This window comes from Oryzias latipes, chromosome 9 (assembly GCF_002234675.1).
Source record: "Oryzias latipes chromosome 9, ASM223467v1".
In the NCBI taxonomy this organism is placed as follows: domain Eukaryota; kingdom Metazoa; phylum Chordata; class Actinopteri; order Beloniformes; family Adrianichthyidae; genus Oryzias; species Oryzias latipes.
This window is the reverse complement of record NC_019867.2, coordinates 11,377,361-11,392,379: the sequence shown is the minus strand read 5'-3', so window position 1 is coordinate 11,392,379 and position 15,019 is coordinate 11,377,361. Positions and strand designations below refer to the sequence as shown.

Genomic DNA, 15,019 nt, shown 5'->3' with positions numbered 1-15,019 from the left:
AAGCTTACATAAGGCTGCACATATCAATGAGATGCTCCAGCTGCATGTGGGTATGTGTGTGATACAGCCTTAAACCCATACACTGGAACTTAAACAACTGTTTTTTTTCACTTTTTTCACTTTCACTGACTATTTATTTTCCTTGTAACAAAAATTGTGTTTACAGTTTTTATACATTGTTTGGTTAAAAATATGAAAATTTTGCAGTTTTTTTAAGCACTATTGCTACATTTTTGCTAATAATTAATAATCCACTTTATGGAATAAACAGACAAGTTCTTAGTTGATTAAGTGTACTGATATGGAGTCTAATTGCTGCTGTAAAATTAAGCAGTAACTGAGTTTAGAGGAAGATCAAGGCATATAAACTCATAACGAATCAAAGTTTCTGTGCACGTCTGGGCTTACCAAGATGTGAAGGATGTTCATGCGATATTTAGATTTCCATTCACCTCCTTTTAGAGACAAAACTAGGAAGCCAATGTGGAACAAACCCCTACCACTGTGGATCATCCTGTGAAATCTGTCTGTAGTCAGCAGAAACCAGCGATAAGCTCCAGCTTAAGGGCAATTCCAGGACAAATGAACCATACCTGCACCCAAGTCCTCCCAACAGATTACTACAACAGACCCCTTTTCCTTCTGTGTAACGAAACCCCACTGCCTCTAAAATGTTGGACCACTGATGGGTTTCATTCTGAAGGAAGAAAAAAAAAGCCTAAAGTATGTAAATACAGCCTAAGTACAGGAATGCGGCAAAGCTAAATAATAATGGAAGCACTAATGACAAATGAAGCAGGGCGGGCATGGATGCACTTAAGGTTCTTCAAAGTGTCTGCCTGTTTGTGTTGATGCAATGCTTGGCACAGACAGTCATTAAAAAATAGCTGCTGAGAGCTCTCACACTGCCTACCTGCAAACACCCACTCATCATCTGCTCCTTGCTTAAAATGCGACTGTGCTCAATTGTATATATGTGTGATGTACGTCCAACTGTGAACGTGTTAGCGAGTGTCTGCGCAACCAAGGGGCATCAAGAAAATGACTTCTCAGTCAAAAGCACTTTCTCAATTTTGTGCTGTTTCATTTTAATATATTTTTCGTGCTTTTTTTCCACTCACTTTATTATGATTTTTTAAACTCCTTCACCTTTGTGTTATTTTTTTTCACCGTAAAGTTTACAACACACTGATAACATTTAGCTCATTTTTTCACTTTACTCTGTTTGCTGAAACTCTTAACTCCACTTTATGAATATCACAGCAAATGTCTTGCATTATAAACTGCTTTTTTCCCCAAACCTTACAGAAGAACAAACCCTCTGGCAGTTCTGGAGATCACCAGAGTCAAAAGGCCTTAGCTGCTGTTTTCAGAATGATAAATAGCTGCACAAAGTTTCATAGTAATCCCTCCAGTAATTGCTAAGATATGAAAGTTGTGGGCAGGCCAACATGCTCCAAAATTTTACTGTTAAATCTAAAAGCAGAAACACTGAATCAATACTACAATAGCTCACTAATACCAATCAAAATGTTTAACACGAAAAGCTAGTGCAGAGTTTTCTATAGTTGCAGATACGAAAATACAACTAGCTGCATCTGCAGAAATGCACACTCTAACGTGCAGCTCTGCAGGTTTACAGTCTGCCTGTTTAAAAATGCATGTGCAGTGACAGACCTCCTTCCACAGATTAGCAGCTCTCATACAGTAATTTGTGCTCTGAGCACTGACCTGACAACCGAAGGTAAGGCCGCTTACTGAATTTTAATTTGCAAATGAATTAAACAAGCAGACACCATGCCTGCTTTTCTGTTTTTTTTTTTTTTTAGTATTCACAAGATTTAAGTGTGTAACATTTTTCAAATCACAGACTCAAGTCTTTATCACCTCCCAGTTGCCGTAAGATTTATTCTTCTCTGGCTCCGCAAACAGTTTGGAGTTTTTAGCTGAAGCCAGCTGTAGCCTGACCGAGCCGCCCCTCTGCAGGCGGGGCTGTAAATCTAGTTTCAGGCTTTAGCGGCGGCCTTGTTTGTCACGATCGTTAAAAGTCAGAGTACACCAAGCAGCTGTCACCGTTCGCTCCATTCTCAGGTAGTCAACAGTTTTTCAGCAACCATAAATTGCCAAACGCAGCTCTTAAAGCCTGTTAGAGAGATAATTGGCTATGACGTGAAGGGTTCTGTACATGCTCTGTTATAACCATTCGTCTGAATGGTTCAGCACCTGCTCTTCTTAGTAAAAATAGATCTTTGTTAAATATAAAAAACTTAAAGTCAAATGTTTAGATTGAAATTGGAAATGAAACAATAAAACCTGTATTGAGCTCTCCAGAACGAAGAGATCTACCTTATAAAACCTTCTGTTTTTCTACAGTTTATGCTGGAAAATATGCAAATTAAATTGATCCCTTTGGACAAAAGTAATGGAGTGGTTAAGTTCTCTCGCATTTGCTTCCCTGTCTTGAATAATATGGTTTTTATCAAAGTGCAAACGGAGGATAAAACCTTAATTAGGTTTCTAATGGATGCATATAATGTGTGACTGCTCTGCGTCGTGTTTCAGAGGAGGGGTGTGATACTCTGGGGTTTTATCAGTAATTCACCCACATGTCAATGAGTACAACTGATCCAACCCCACCTTTATCCATTCTAAAAAAAAAAGGAAGAAAAAAAACATTTTAGTGTCAGAAATGCACATGCCCTCCTTTCACCGTCACCCCGGCACTGAAGCGGATAATAGTTTTGCCGGATTTTGCATCATCATCATCTTCATTTGAGCTCCCCATCTCAAAAAACAGCTCCACTGCCAAAAAGAGAAAAAAAAAAGAAATTACAATTATTAAACTTTTCATTGTTTGTGTTTGAGCTTTATATTTTCCATAACTGCTATATCTTTGAACAAACAAAAATGCCATGCCATCCAAAGCATTTGTTATACATGCAGGTTGTTTTTTTCTCTTTTCCCAAACATTGTTTTTTTTTTTTTTTTTTTTTTAAGGCATTTTGTTTTAGGACAGCAGCAAAAGCCTGTTAGTAAGAGCAGAATTCCTCTGCTCAGTAAGCAGCGTTTACAGGTATGTATTCAGTCATAGGAGGGTAAACTGAAGCTTATCCAAACATCCAGCTGTTCTCTCCAAGCATGAATAATGGAACAGTGCTTGAATAAACTTCTGAAAGTTCAGTGCTGAGTCTCCAGCGACGGAAATGAAACAATGATCCTACAGGGAATTATAAAGTATATTTTGTTTTTTAGGTTATGCAGTTATGATAGCAAATTATTAAAGCGATTGACAGAAACTCTGTGTTTGTGCATTGGGTGGTTGTGTTTACATTCTGTAAACGTGTGCACCCTATGAAGCGTATGCTCCAAATTAGTTTGTTGTTTACTCTCTCTATGACTTTCATCACTTTTGAGTGTTTTTTCAGTTATTTTTATCTTGTTTCACATTAATATTGAACTTTTGAGGCTCACTTCTGGCCCATTTCTCTCTTAGTTTTCAGCCTAATCCTAATTTTGTCCATGTCCCTGTTTAAATTAATTGGAAAAAAAGCTCTTTTTTTTTCAGATTCGTATATCCTTTGGAAACTTTTACTGTGAATCTGTGTTCTTGTTTTGAAGAAGGGTTTGTGTGGGCAAGAAGAGCTCTAAAGATTGGCACGGATGTTTCCTGTATTTGGGAATTAATACGGGAGCTTTAGTAAAACAGGATAAATGACGGAAAAATAGGAATGTCTGACTCTTTCCATATTCTATTGTGTATCCAAATGTTTTTAAGACCAACTCAAAAAATATTTTGATCTGCTGTAAAAGCATTCCTAGTGGTCTTTTAATTATGATTATGCCATTTTTAGCTAAAATCAAAAACGCGTCGTTGTCTAGGACATAGTTTCTCCGAAGCGGCAGGAGTTCATTAGTTGTGGGCGGGACCGTTACCTTGAAGTAAGCCTGTGCCGATATCCCATCAACCCTTTGTTCATTCTCTCTCCCATTAGTTTACAGCCCCTCACACCTCCTACCTAACATTACAGGGCCAACAAAAAAGATGGGCTACATTGGAGCTATCCAGCTGTAGAGTTGAGAGCCAGATGCCAGCTCAGACCAGGAAAACAGAAGTACACAGGTCTATTTGTCTGCATGACCAGGGAGCCTGTGGTCTGTTATGACAATTACAAGCTTTTTCAAACTGCATTTTTTTCCGTCTGCTCCAGACTCATTACAATTTAAATAATAAAATACAGTTTTAATCTTAGTATTCTTTATATATATCCTCCATCATTAGAAAAATGCTACAACATGTTAAAAACAGCAAACATTTTCATTGGACTTGGTCTTTAATGTGAGAGATTTTTTGTTTTCTTTGTTAACTATGTTTTGTTCTCATTTAATCTAAAAAGTGTATATGTGTATATTATGTGTAAGAGAAAGTCCCTGCTTCTCAGAATGCATATGTTTTTGCAGCTGCTTCCGATTCAAACCATCTGATAATGCATTAGGGAGTATGACTTCATGATTTCCACGGCTTCTGCACTGATAAACATCATAGACCTCTATCAGAGTGAAGAACACAAGACCCAGACACATTCCTCCACTGTTTGACCTTATATGGCCCAGTTTGGTGTGCTCCAGGTCCAACGCTTAGGTCCATTCCTCTTCAACAGTTCCACAATAGGATGCTATTTTTTATGTGTTAATAGTAGATTTTTAATTGAGCTTTAAATGTGCAAACTCATCTAAAATCATTGCGCCATTTTTAAAAAGATCATTTTTCCTCACAAAACAAAACACATATTGTGTTGTTTTTCTTAAACGAAAAGGACCTCAAGCACAGATCTTAACAGGCGGGAATCAGCTGAATGAACATAAATAAAGCAAAGCCTAAAAGGTAGTTCATGAAAGGAAAAGCAGACAAGCGACAGTGGAAACCAAACAAGATGTATCATCTGGCGTTGACTTATAATGGGACAAAAACATGAATCTGCCTGTGTGTCGATGAAATAGATGTTCTGTTACAGATAAAGGAAGCATATCCCTGAATGAAAAACTGGAAACATGTTTGAAACGGTCATGGTAAAGATAGAAATAAATGCAACAGATGTCAAATAAAATGGCAAAGAATCAAGCTTTCTGCAGAAAGTGTAAATAAACAAGTATGTAATTTTAAAAAATGAAACGAATAATAAATAAATTAACAGAGCAAAGCCTGAAAATAGCATAAATGTGGAGCAAAGTGTAAAATAAAGGATGACAGTGATACAACACATGTCCACGATGCCTACATCTTTATTTTTAATCACAAAGCATGCAAAATGAAAGTGGGGCACTAAATCTTTTTTTTTGTTTTATCAAAAAAATAAATATTATCTTTTGCCTTCCTTGTGACAAATCTATCGGTTTCTTTGCCCAAACAAAATTTGCAGCCATGAACCATAATTCCTGACATTATCATCCTCAGCAGATTTACAGATTTATTGGCTGAGTTTTTAGGTTTTGTGAAGACAGCAAGGCTACAAACCTAAGCGAAGGGAAAAATATGTTGTTCCCAGCCCGACGTTTTTACGACGTATTATAAATTGAGCCTGGACATTGTTCTGTTACAGCCATCCATTAGTGATGACAGCATTCAGGCAAACATTTATGGGTTAGCCTGTAAGGATCAGTTAGTCACTCTGTCAGGAGATTAGGAAAAAGCTGCGGGGGGCAGAAATTAGGGTAAAAAATGGAGTTGAAAAGTTTTACACCGAGAAGGTGAAAATATAGTGAGGTTGATTTTTATTTTCTTCTTTTAGAAAAGAAAATGAAATAGCAGGCATCTTTTAAAATGAAGATCTCACCAGTGAAAACTGTATCTGTCCCTCACCTTTTCCCATCCCAATCACCCTTTTCTTTGACTCTCATGTTTCTCATGCCAATCAATACTTCATAACTGTCACTCAAGAGCAATGAAGCTCCGAATGACAAATGAGGCTGAGATCGAGCGCTGGGCGGGGTGAAATCAGGAGAGGTGCAAAAGCGAAGGGGCTGGAGAAATGCAGAGCACCCGAAAATGACACATGGGGGCAAAACAACAGGGGAGTGACTGACACAGAAATGTCTGTTTACAGCACTGGATAAATAACCAGAAACAAGAGAAATGTTCTCACAGATAATGAAATGATACGGGGAAATTGTCATCCACTTGTCATCTTCTCACAGAACTAATTGCAGAAATGGGATGAGGGGAAATTTTGAAATCGTGACCTCAGTCACGGCTGCTTTCTAATTTTTAACCTTTTGGCATCCCACAGTTCAATCAGCGCTGCCCACAACCCACTACTTTTTAACAGTTCAACAATTAAAGACACACTCCAATGAAAATCGTGTTTTTTGTGTAACAATCTTTACATGTTCTAGTGGCATTTTTCTCATGATGGAGGACATGAATGAGAAATATTAAGCTTGAAGTTGCAGTTCTGAGTATTTCTTCATTGAAATTGTTGTGAATCAGGAGCAGATAAAAAAAGGAGGACCAATAGATCCATGTATGTCTTTGTTTTCCTTGTTTGAGCTGGCATCTGGCTCAAAACTGTATAACTTTGATGATGCTCGCCATTTTTGTTGCACCACTAATGTCAGGTTGGGGTTGTGAGGGGCTGTAATCCAGTGGGAGAGAGTTTAGACAAAGTGATGATATTTAATTCAATTCAATTTTATTTATATAGCCCAGTATTACAACAATAGTCATCTCAATGGGCTTCGTACCGCTAATTGTATAGTAAACATAAAATCATAAGGATCATTAAGTCATACAATTCAACAGGTTAACTCTAAACTAACTAAACAGAATTAACTAAACTGGGCATCCCTCCCCTTAGACCCTCCTTCATGTTGAGGAAAAACTCCTAAAAAATCGGATTCCGGAAGAAAAAAAGTAGAAACCTCAGAGGTGTCCAGATGAAGGACGGAAAAGGACAGGGAAGATGGTCGGAAATGAGGGCAGGCTTTGACCACGCCAACAGTTCCACTCGCAACTCAAAGACATATTTCAGCAGCATAATCATAATTCAAAGACCACTGGGAACGCTTTTGCAATTGAACAAAAGATGATCGGATTGGGACTTTAAAGAATGATGTGAGAGAATGTGTGTACAAATCCACAGCTTTGTGTTTCTCTACAAACATTTTTGTTTCCATTTTCAAAAAAGCCAACACACAACTCTATCAAATATAAAGGCGACCTATCAAGGCAAAAAGGTGTGTTTTCCATGGAAGCTTCGACGGGGTGACGGGGAATCAGACAAAAACACATTTTAACCCTTGAACTTCCTGCTCAAATAATGATACAGCAAATTTGAAAACATATTTTTTAAACAGTGACAGTGTGTATTATACATTTAAGGCAAAAAGCAATAGAATATTTCTTAGACTATGTTATTTTTCCACTGATATTTTAGTTGGACTTTTAAAAGATTGAAAAAGCTGGATGATAATGAGATTAAATGTTTTAGATGTAAACACGCACGTTTGTTCATGAACTTTTTATGAAATAATGTTCATGTGCATCTAAAGATTGGAAGTGAAGTCCGTCAATATTTCTTTGATCCACTTCAGTCTAATAGACCCAAGTCAACTGTGAACTTTAATATTAACCCCAAAAGTGACCCTACTTAACCCTTGTGCTATCTTAGATGACCCCACCCTTACATTGACGTGTTATTCCTACCATGACAAAGGTGGATAAAGGTGGAAAGATTTCATGTAATCCATGGACACCAGTGAAGATCACAAATCAATGAAGAAAAAAGGTTCAGCGCACTGTCTAGTGGGTCTAGATGACCCAACCCCCAATGGTAAAGTGCCTAGGATAGCACAAGGGTTACAAAGAACGTGGATATGATTAACATCATGTGTTTTTAGCAGTTTTTGTTCGGTATTTCTAGACATGTCAGTCACCTTTTCTTTAAAAGTGATGAAAGCTGGACAATCTCATGAATTTGGAGCACTTTTATCAGGAACCATTTGTTGCATAAGTATTTGCACCCATATCTCACAGTTCGGATTCTTTGAAATCTTCGATCACTCGTTCTTCAACTGAAAGTCAATATTTTCTCTAATGGTTTTTGAAACAACAGTAGTAATAGTAGTGATAGTAGTAGTGGCTGGATAGTTTAGTGAGTTGGCTGGCACACAGGAAAACCCTGGTTTGCTCCTTAGGCAAGAGCTTTCATGCGACTGCCCAACTATGTAGCTACAAGGGGACCTGAGTTTGGGTCTCCCTGTGTCTGTCCCCAGCCTGGATAAAATACAGGGTTTTGTCAGGAAGGGCATTCTGTATAAAACTCTCTGCTAAACCACCAGTGCAATTCAGTGAAAGCTGATTTGCTGTGGTGACCCCTGACAGGATGTGCCAAAAGGTGAAAAGAGGTTATTGAAACAACAAATCATTTGTTTTGAAAAGAGCTTAAGGAAAATGATTTCTGTTGGTTTTTTTTTCCTCCACAACAGAGGGAATTCAAGCATGAGCGCTTTAGTTTCAACATATGAGCAGTTCTGGAATCTTATTAAAATAACTTCAGAGTATGTAATGACTGATCAGCTGACAGCAGTCTTGGGGGAAATCAAACAACAAAACAGCTTAAAACTCAAAGACAAACAAGGAGACTATCCTTTGTAGGAAATCCAACTCTTTGATAGAGTGAATATTGAATTCTATTGGCAGTTTATCACTGATTGTATTCCGCAGAATTTTTCCAAAATGTAGTAATCAGAGGTCTCTGACAATCAACTTTGGGATTTTGAGAAAATCCAAAGAAATGTCATTGTTGATGTAGTTTTAGTGAGAGCTGTTGTTTTTATACTTTTTGTGTTTTCTGCAAGTATTACACGAATAAAAAGCACAATCAAAGCTGAAGATGTGAACACTTTCTGACAGCGTGTGAGGAAAACAACTTTATTTTTAATAATACTCATCTTAACCCTTGTGCTATCCTATGACACCCCCCCCCCCCCCTGCATTGACGTGTTATTCCTACCATGACAAAGGTGGATAAAGGTGGAAATATTTCATGTAATCCATGGACACCAGTGAAGATCACAAATCATTGAAGAAAAAAGGTTCAGCGCACTGTCTAGTGGGTCTAGATGACCCAACTCCCAATGTTAAAGTGCCTAGGATACCACAAGGGTTACATGGACAGAAATTATGAATCATCACACAAAAATGTGTGTTTGTAACACAATTCCTCTTATTAATTAGACAAGTGTTTATAAGAATTTTGAATTACTTGTTCAAACTTACAAAAACAAAATAAAAATAAGCTAACTTCTACCACTGTTCTCATCTTTTGGCAGTGAGAGATGATGATGACTTCCTAAGCCTGAGCGAACTTCCGGAAACCTTTCCTTCCGATCCTCCGGAGCCACTACCCCACTTCCTGTTTGAACCTGAGGAGGGCTACATCGTCAAGAATAAGCCTGTCAATCTGTACTGCAAAGCCACTCCTGCCACACAGATTTACTTTAAGTGCAACAGTGAGTGGGTCCACCAGAAGGACCACACCGTAGAGGAGAGGGTTGACGAGAACTCAGGTGAGTGAGTTCACACTCATTCAGCACAAAGTTACAGAATAATCCAGAAAAAATATAATTTTTGTAATGCTTGGTGCAGAAGCATTCAGCTCCCAAACCTAATAAGTGTTGTGGTGAATGAAGATCAAATTATTCATTACATTTGGGCTTATCCTTCAAAAAGAAAACTTCTTATTCTTCAGTTAATAATAAAAAGAAAATATATTGATTAAACAGTTAAAAATAATTCAACACCCTACAAGCACACGATTATACCAGTAAATTAAGATCATCTATCCATAATTTATGACAATTTAATCCTTTATCAGGGGTGGAGCTATGGGGGACCCGGGGGGTGGGCAGCTGTCCATCCCCCAAAAAGCCTTGCCCCCCATTATCGATAAAGATTGAGAAATTATCAATACAAACTTCTTGAAGCATTGCAAAACTAACAAATGCAATATTTTTTTAGCACATCAGCTAGAAGACCTGCTATTTTAATATTAATAATTCACTTGTAATGGCCTTCCACTCTTATTTGCCACCCTTCCAAGGTCTTCTACCCCCCACCCAAATGTTCTAGCTCTGCCCCCGCCCTGTATACTTTTCTTTTTTTTTTGTTTCATACCACAAACATGTATAAACTGTGTAGAAGGGGCTGCACTGGGATGTTCATAGGACACTTTAATGAGATCCATGGTGATGTACTGGACAGCAGCCAGTTCCACACTTGTCACTTGACAGCACACACTCCTCTGTCGGCTAAGTAATGATGAATCACGCTGTTCCTTTGGCAGGATGACAACGACCGAAAGGCTTAAGGGTGACATAAGTTTGACTGTATCCACCCTATAAAAGGTGGGATTAAAATCACCCGATCCCAATCGGGATTTCTTTTTGTACCAGACTAATGGGCAAAGTGAAAGTAAAAAGCATGCTGGGAAATTTTTAGGAAGATTTGCCCTTCAACTGAGTGCTCACCCTAGAGCCAGAAATGCTGCTGGTTGTGGGTTCTTTGATGCTTGGGTTGTGGGTTTACTAAAACTCTATCTGAAGAAAAGGAGTTTGAAAGTAGTTAAAATAAATGGAGTTTAATTTAGAGAGGTGGGAAAACAATGTTGTGCACTTAGAAAAGACAGAAGCACACAGTGGTAAAAGAAAATATGATTAAAAGAAGAAATAATATTGCAAATGCAAAATAAATAAAAAACAACAACCTACAATTTCCTTTTAACTACATTTTTTTTCCTGTGCTAAAATTTTTTTTCTGTGGGATTTTTGTCTCAGAGTACATTGATGATTATACGCTGCAGTCATTACTAGTTGATGTGAAAAAGCTGGAAATATGGCATGCAATTATCATTTTTGTTTATACCAGTGGTTCTCACAGAGTTTTCCTCTCTCTGCACTGTGCAGCTGCTGGTCCCGTCTTAATCTCCCAGCAGACTTTTATTTGCCTCCTCCTGGGTTCCAAATAACGTCTACACAAAGAAAGATTGCATTTAATTTACGGCCCGTGGATTTATGCATCGGTTTTTCACAAATATGAGTCATTCAGCAAACTATACAACTGATTGAACAAGAAAAGGGATTATAGAGTATCAGCACCAATTGACAGCTTTTCCTGGGTGTTTTTCAGTTGGAGATTTATGACTTCGTTTTTAGACTTATTGGTGGGAGTATATTTCTGGCAGAACCCCTCAGGCCAAGCTAAAACATTGATTTAGTTTTACATTTTTGACCCGCTTAAGATGTGCTTTCATTCATGCTTAATTCATCCCACACAGATCCATCACCATTGGCTGCTTGCTGCTTTTGCTCCTATGGGCCATTTAATCTCTCAAGGACACCGTAATCCATCCTGATGTACTCACACAACTTTATGATGAATAAATCAATACAATTTTGCTGTATAAATAGCATTTGATTTTTTTTTCTGTGGCTTTGCATTAAAAAAGTGATAAAAAGTTTTAACTAGCAACTGAACAGTGCAAACAGCAATGTTAGAACAATAACACTTCCATCATGTCTTTTAACCTTTATTCAAAGGATTTGGGCCACCTTTAAATAACAAACAATGAGTTTATAAAGAGATTATATATTATGCAACATCGTTTTACTGAATCACGTTGGAAGGCAGCGCTTTCTGTGCCTCACAAATTCACACTGAGTTGTCTGTTTGTCTGTTTGCCTGTGTGAAAACCAATACTCTGTAAGCTGTTTTCTTTCCTTTGTTTCACGCTGCTTCACAGACACAGCCAGAAGCTACGTCCCCCCTACTGCTTTTATTATTCCTCTTCCTGCTCTTTCTCTTTATCTCATCCTCTTTTACTTTTTCCCCTATCTGTTTTTTTTTTTTTTTCGCTGCTTCGTGCTGTTTTTGCCCCACTCTTATTTCCACAAACTGAAATCAGGAAGAGCAGAGGTGGATCAAGTTGAGCCTGAGACGCAGGGGAGAGAAACGGGGAATGATGAGGGGATGATGGGGAGTGGGTAGCAAATATTAGGGGAGTGATACAGACAGTGACAGGTACCATTCCATGACTTTTTTCCTTTTTTATTGGAAGAAGAAGTTATGACTCACACCAGTAAATCTAGATACCATAATCAAGATACAAGTTTAGGAAAACATCAAAATCTTTTTTTTTTCAAAGGGTTTCTGCCAAATTTACATTCACTGAATTCTCCCCCAAACACAGACCTGCGCACACACTCATCCAACTCAATTTGTAGGCACAGCTGCTGACCTCCCACGACTATTAATAGATGCAGCAGTGGGTTGTTTGACAAAAGTCTGCAAAGGTTAAGTGAAGTTCAAGCAAGTGTTTGCCGCACCTTCAGCTGGTTAGCTATGTGAAGCTGTGACCGTGCATTCTGATATAATGTGCCCTCTTTATCAGTTTAGATCACAAAAGCAAAGTTTGTCCATTATAGAAAAGTCAATATGTGTTCTTATTTTTAATTCATTCTACCTTTCTGTCTTCATAGTTCCAAATTTGTGATGTGAAAACATCATGATTGAGGACCCATATTGTGCTGTTTTTAGACCTTAATCTGTCATTTACACCATCATTATTATTATTGTTTTTTTTATCATCAAGCAACATTTATTTATATTGCACCTTCATATAATACTCATGAAGACAAAGTGCTCTACAAAAGCCTTATCAACAAAAACAAAACTAAACATTTTCCTAAATAAGAACTAGGTAATGAACAGGCAAAAGTAGTTGAGGAATGAAAGAACGGATTTTGCTCTTCATGCTGACAAATGTGGAGTGGTGAAGCACTGGACATTCTAAAAACAAAGAAAAAAAGGTAAAATCATCTAGTTTTAGCGTAACTGAGGCTCCAAGGTTCTCATCATGGATCCACTACGTCAAACCGTTCCAATTTAAAGACCCATGCCAATAAAAAATCAGTTTCTGGTGTTTTTAACATGTTCTTGTAGCATTTTTCTCACAATGGGAGTCATATATCAAGAAGATTGAGCTTAAATTGTATTTCTTTATTCAAATTGTTGTGAATCAGGGACAGATGACCGAAATTTCTTTTGGAAAATGCTTGTAGCTGGAAGTACTACAATCGGCAGGCCACAAACTCTCTGCTCCGTTCTGTTCTGATGCATCTGATTGTAGACAAATAGATCCGTGTACGTCTTCATTTTCCTTGTCCGAGCTGGAATCTGGCTGTACGGCTGGATAGCTCTGATATGGCTCGCCATTTCTGCTGCAAAGCTAATGTTAGGTTGGGATTGTGAGGGGCTGTAAGCTAGCACGAGAGACTATAACCAAAGGGATGATGGGAAGTCAGGGCAGGCTTACTTAATGCTAACAGTCCCACCCACAACTCAGAGGCAAACTTCTATTGAATTCCTGATGTTCTGCAAAAACTATGTCCTAGAAAACAGCACAGGTTTGTTGATTTCCCCAAAAAACAGCATAATCGTAATTAAAAAACTACTGGTTACACTTTAAAAAATAAATAGAGCAAAAGAGGATTGGAGTGGGACTATAAGAGACAATCATCATTTTTTAAACCTGTTTGCATATGTAATACATAATACTATGATAAGGCATAAAAACTAGAGCACAGCAGAATACTGTCTATGGCATGCATAGATAAATAAAAGTTCAGAGTAAGTTTTCTGTGCACACATGTTTGCATAACTTAAAATACACATTTTTATAGACAGTAGTTTATACTCTGTATTTAAAAAAAATATATGACAAAAATGCTAAATGGTGGCAAGAATGTCACTTTGCCAAGGAGGCAAAAGTGATTGGAAGAAAACATTTTTTTGGTTCAATACCTACCTCAATAAAAACTGATATTTCCTCTCTTCCTCTTGATGAATAATTTTCCTCAGAATTATGTCATCGGCCTGCACTGGGAAGCAATCAGACATGCAGGAGAAACAGGGACGATGCACTGACGGAGCACTGGGGTTTGAACTGCTATGACTTGAGGAAACATGAAACATGGACTTTTGTTGTTTTAATTATCCCTCCTGTGCTTAACTGTCAGCTTTCCACTTTGCAAGCTCCAACATTTCATTACATGAACTCAATTTTGAGATTGCTGTATTTTCATTCAAAGCAAACATCAGACGGGGCTCAAGAACTGAATTATTGCTAAATGACATCGATTTTGTGATTGAAGACAGAACAAACATTTTTAAAGTGTGGATGAGCCAGGTGAATGTTACAAGCAGGCTAGAAGATCATCTGAAGGCAAAGGCTAAATGCCATGTCACACAGCTACTACGTATATTTTGTGCATATTGTACAGATAAAAATTGGTCAGACATGAATATACTATAATGAATGAACCACATTAAAAACTACAGAATTACAAATAAACCATGGAAAGAACAAGCAAATTAATGCGAAAACCAAATCTGGCCCAAAATTTGTGCATCAATTATGTAATTTTACTGTGATGTGCGCCGTATTCGCAATATAAAAGTTACACATTGGTGGTACATGCGTGAAAAGTCCGTTAGACATACGTGGAAAGGCCGTGGAAGGTCGCAAATTTGCGCATGCATCTTGCTAAAATGACTCACATTACAGAAGATTTACGTAATAATTGCATATAAACTACATAAAATGCGTGATTCTCAACCGGCGCAAAATTATGAACAGCTCACAACGGAATTCACGTAAAGACGTACATAGTGGCTTAAGGGGAAGCAGAGGTTATCATCCAGCCAGTGGAAAAGAGGTTTATTTCTTCAACCAGCTTTTAGTTCTACTTTCTTTGAGACACATTTAATTTCTGCTTTTTTGTTGACTTTTTACAATACATGAAAGGTCAAAACGAGATGTCCTGACAACCCACTATCAAAAGAATGACATCTCAGTCTCGGCTACATGCACACACACACGTATATAGTATGTATTAACAAACGTGGCTTTGAAAAACAACAACCCTTTGAGTAGATTGTGATTGTCATTGTGAAGGGCGTATCTTT

At 37.8% G+C, this 15,019-nt stretch overlaps 1 protein-coding gene across 2 annotated transcripts in view; it reads left to right on the top strand.

The window, feature by feature from the left end:
- Positions 1-15,019, top strand: part of LOC101174433 (netrin receptor UNC5C) — a 199,128-nt gene that overhangs the window by 95,774 nt on the left and 88,335 nt on the right. For both annotated transcript variants that reach the window (XM_011479047.3, XM_004072344.4), the window contains exon 2: positions 9,328-9,564. In XM_011479047.3, the coding sequence (XP_011477349.1) occupies positions 9,328-9,564 (237 nt within the window). The remainder of the gene's footprint in view (positions 1-9,327; positions 9,565-15,019) is intronic.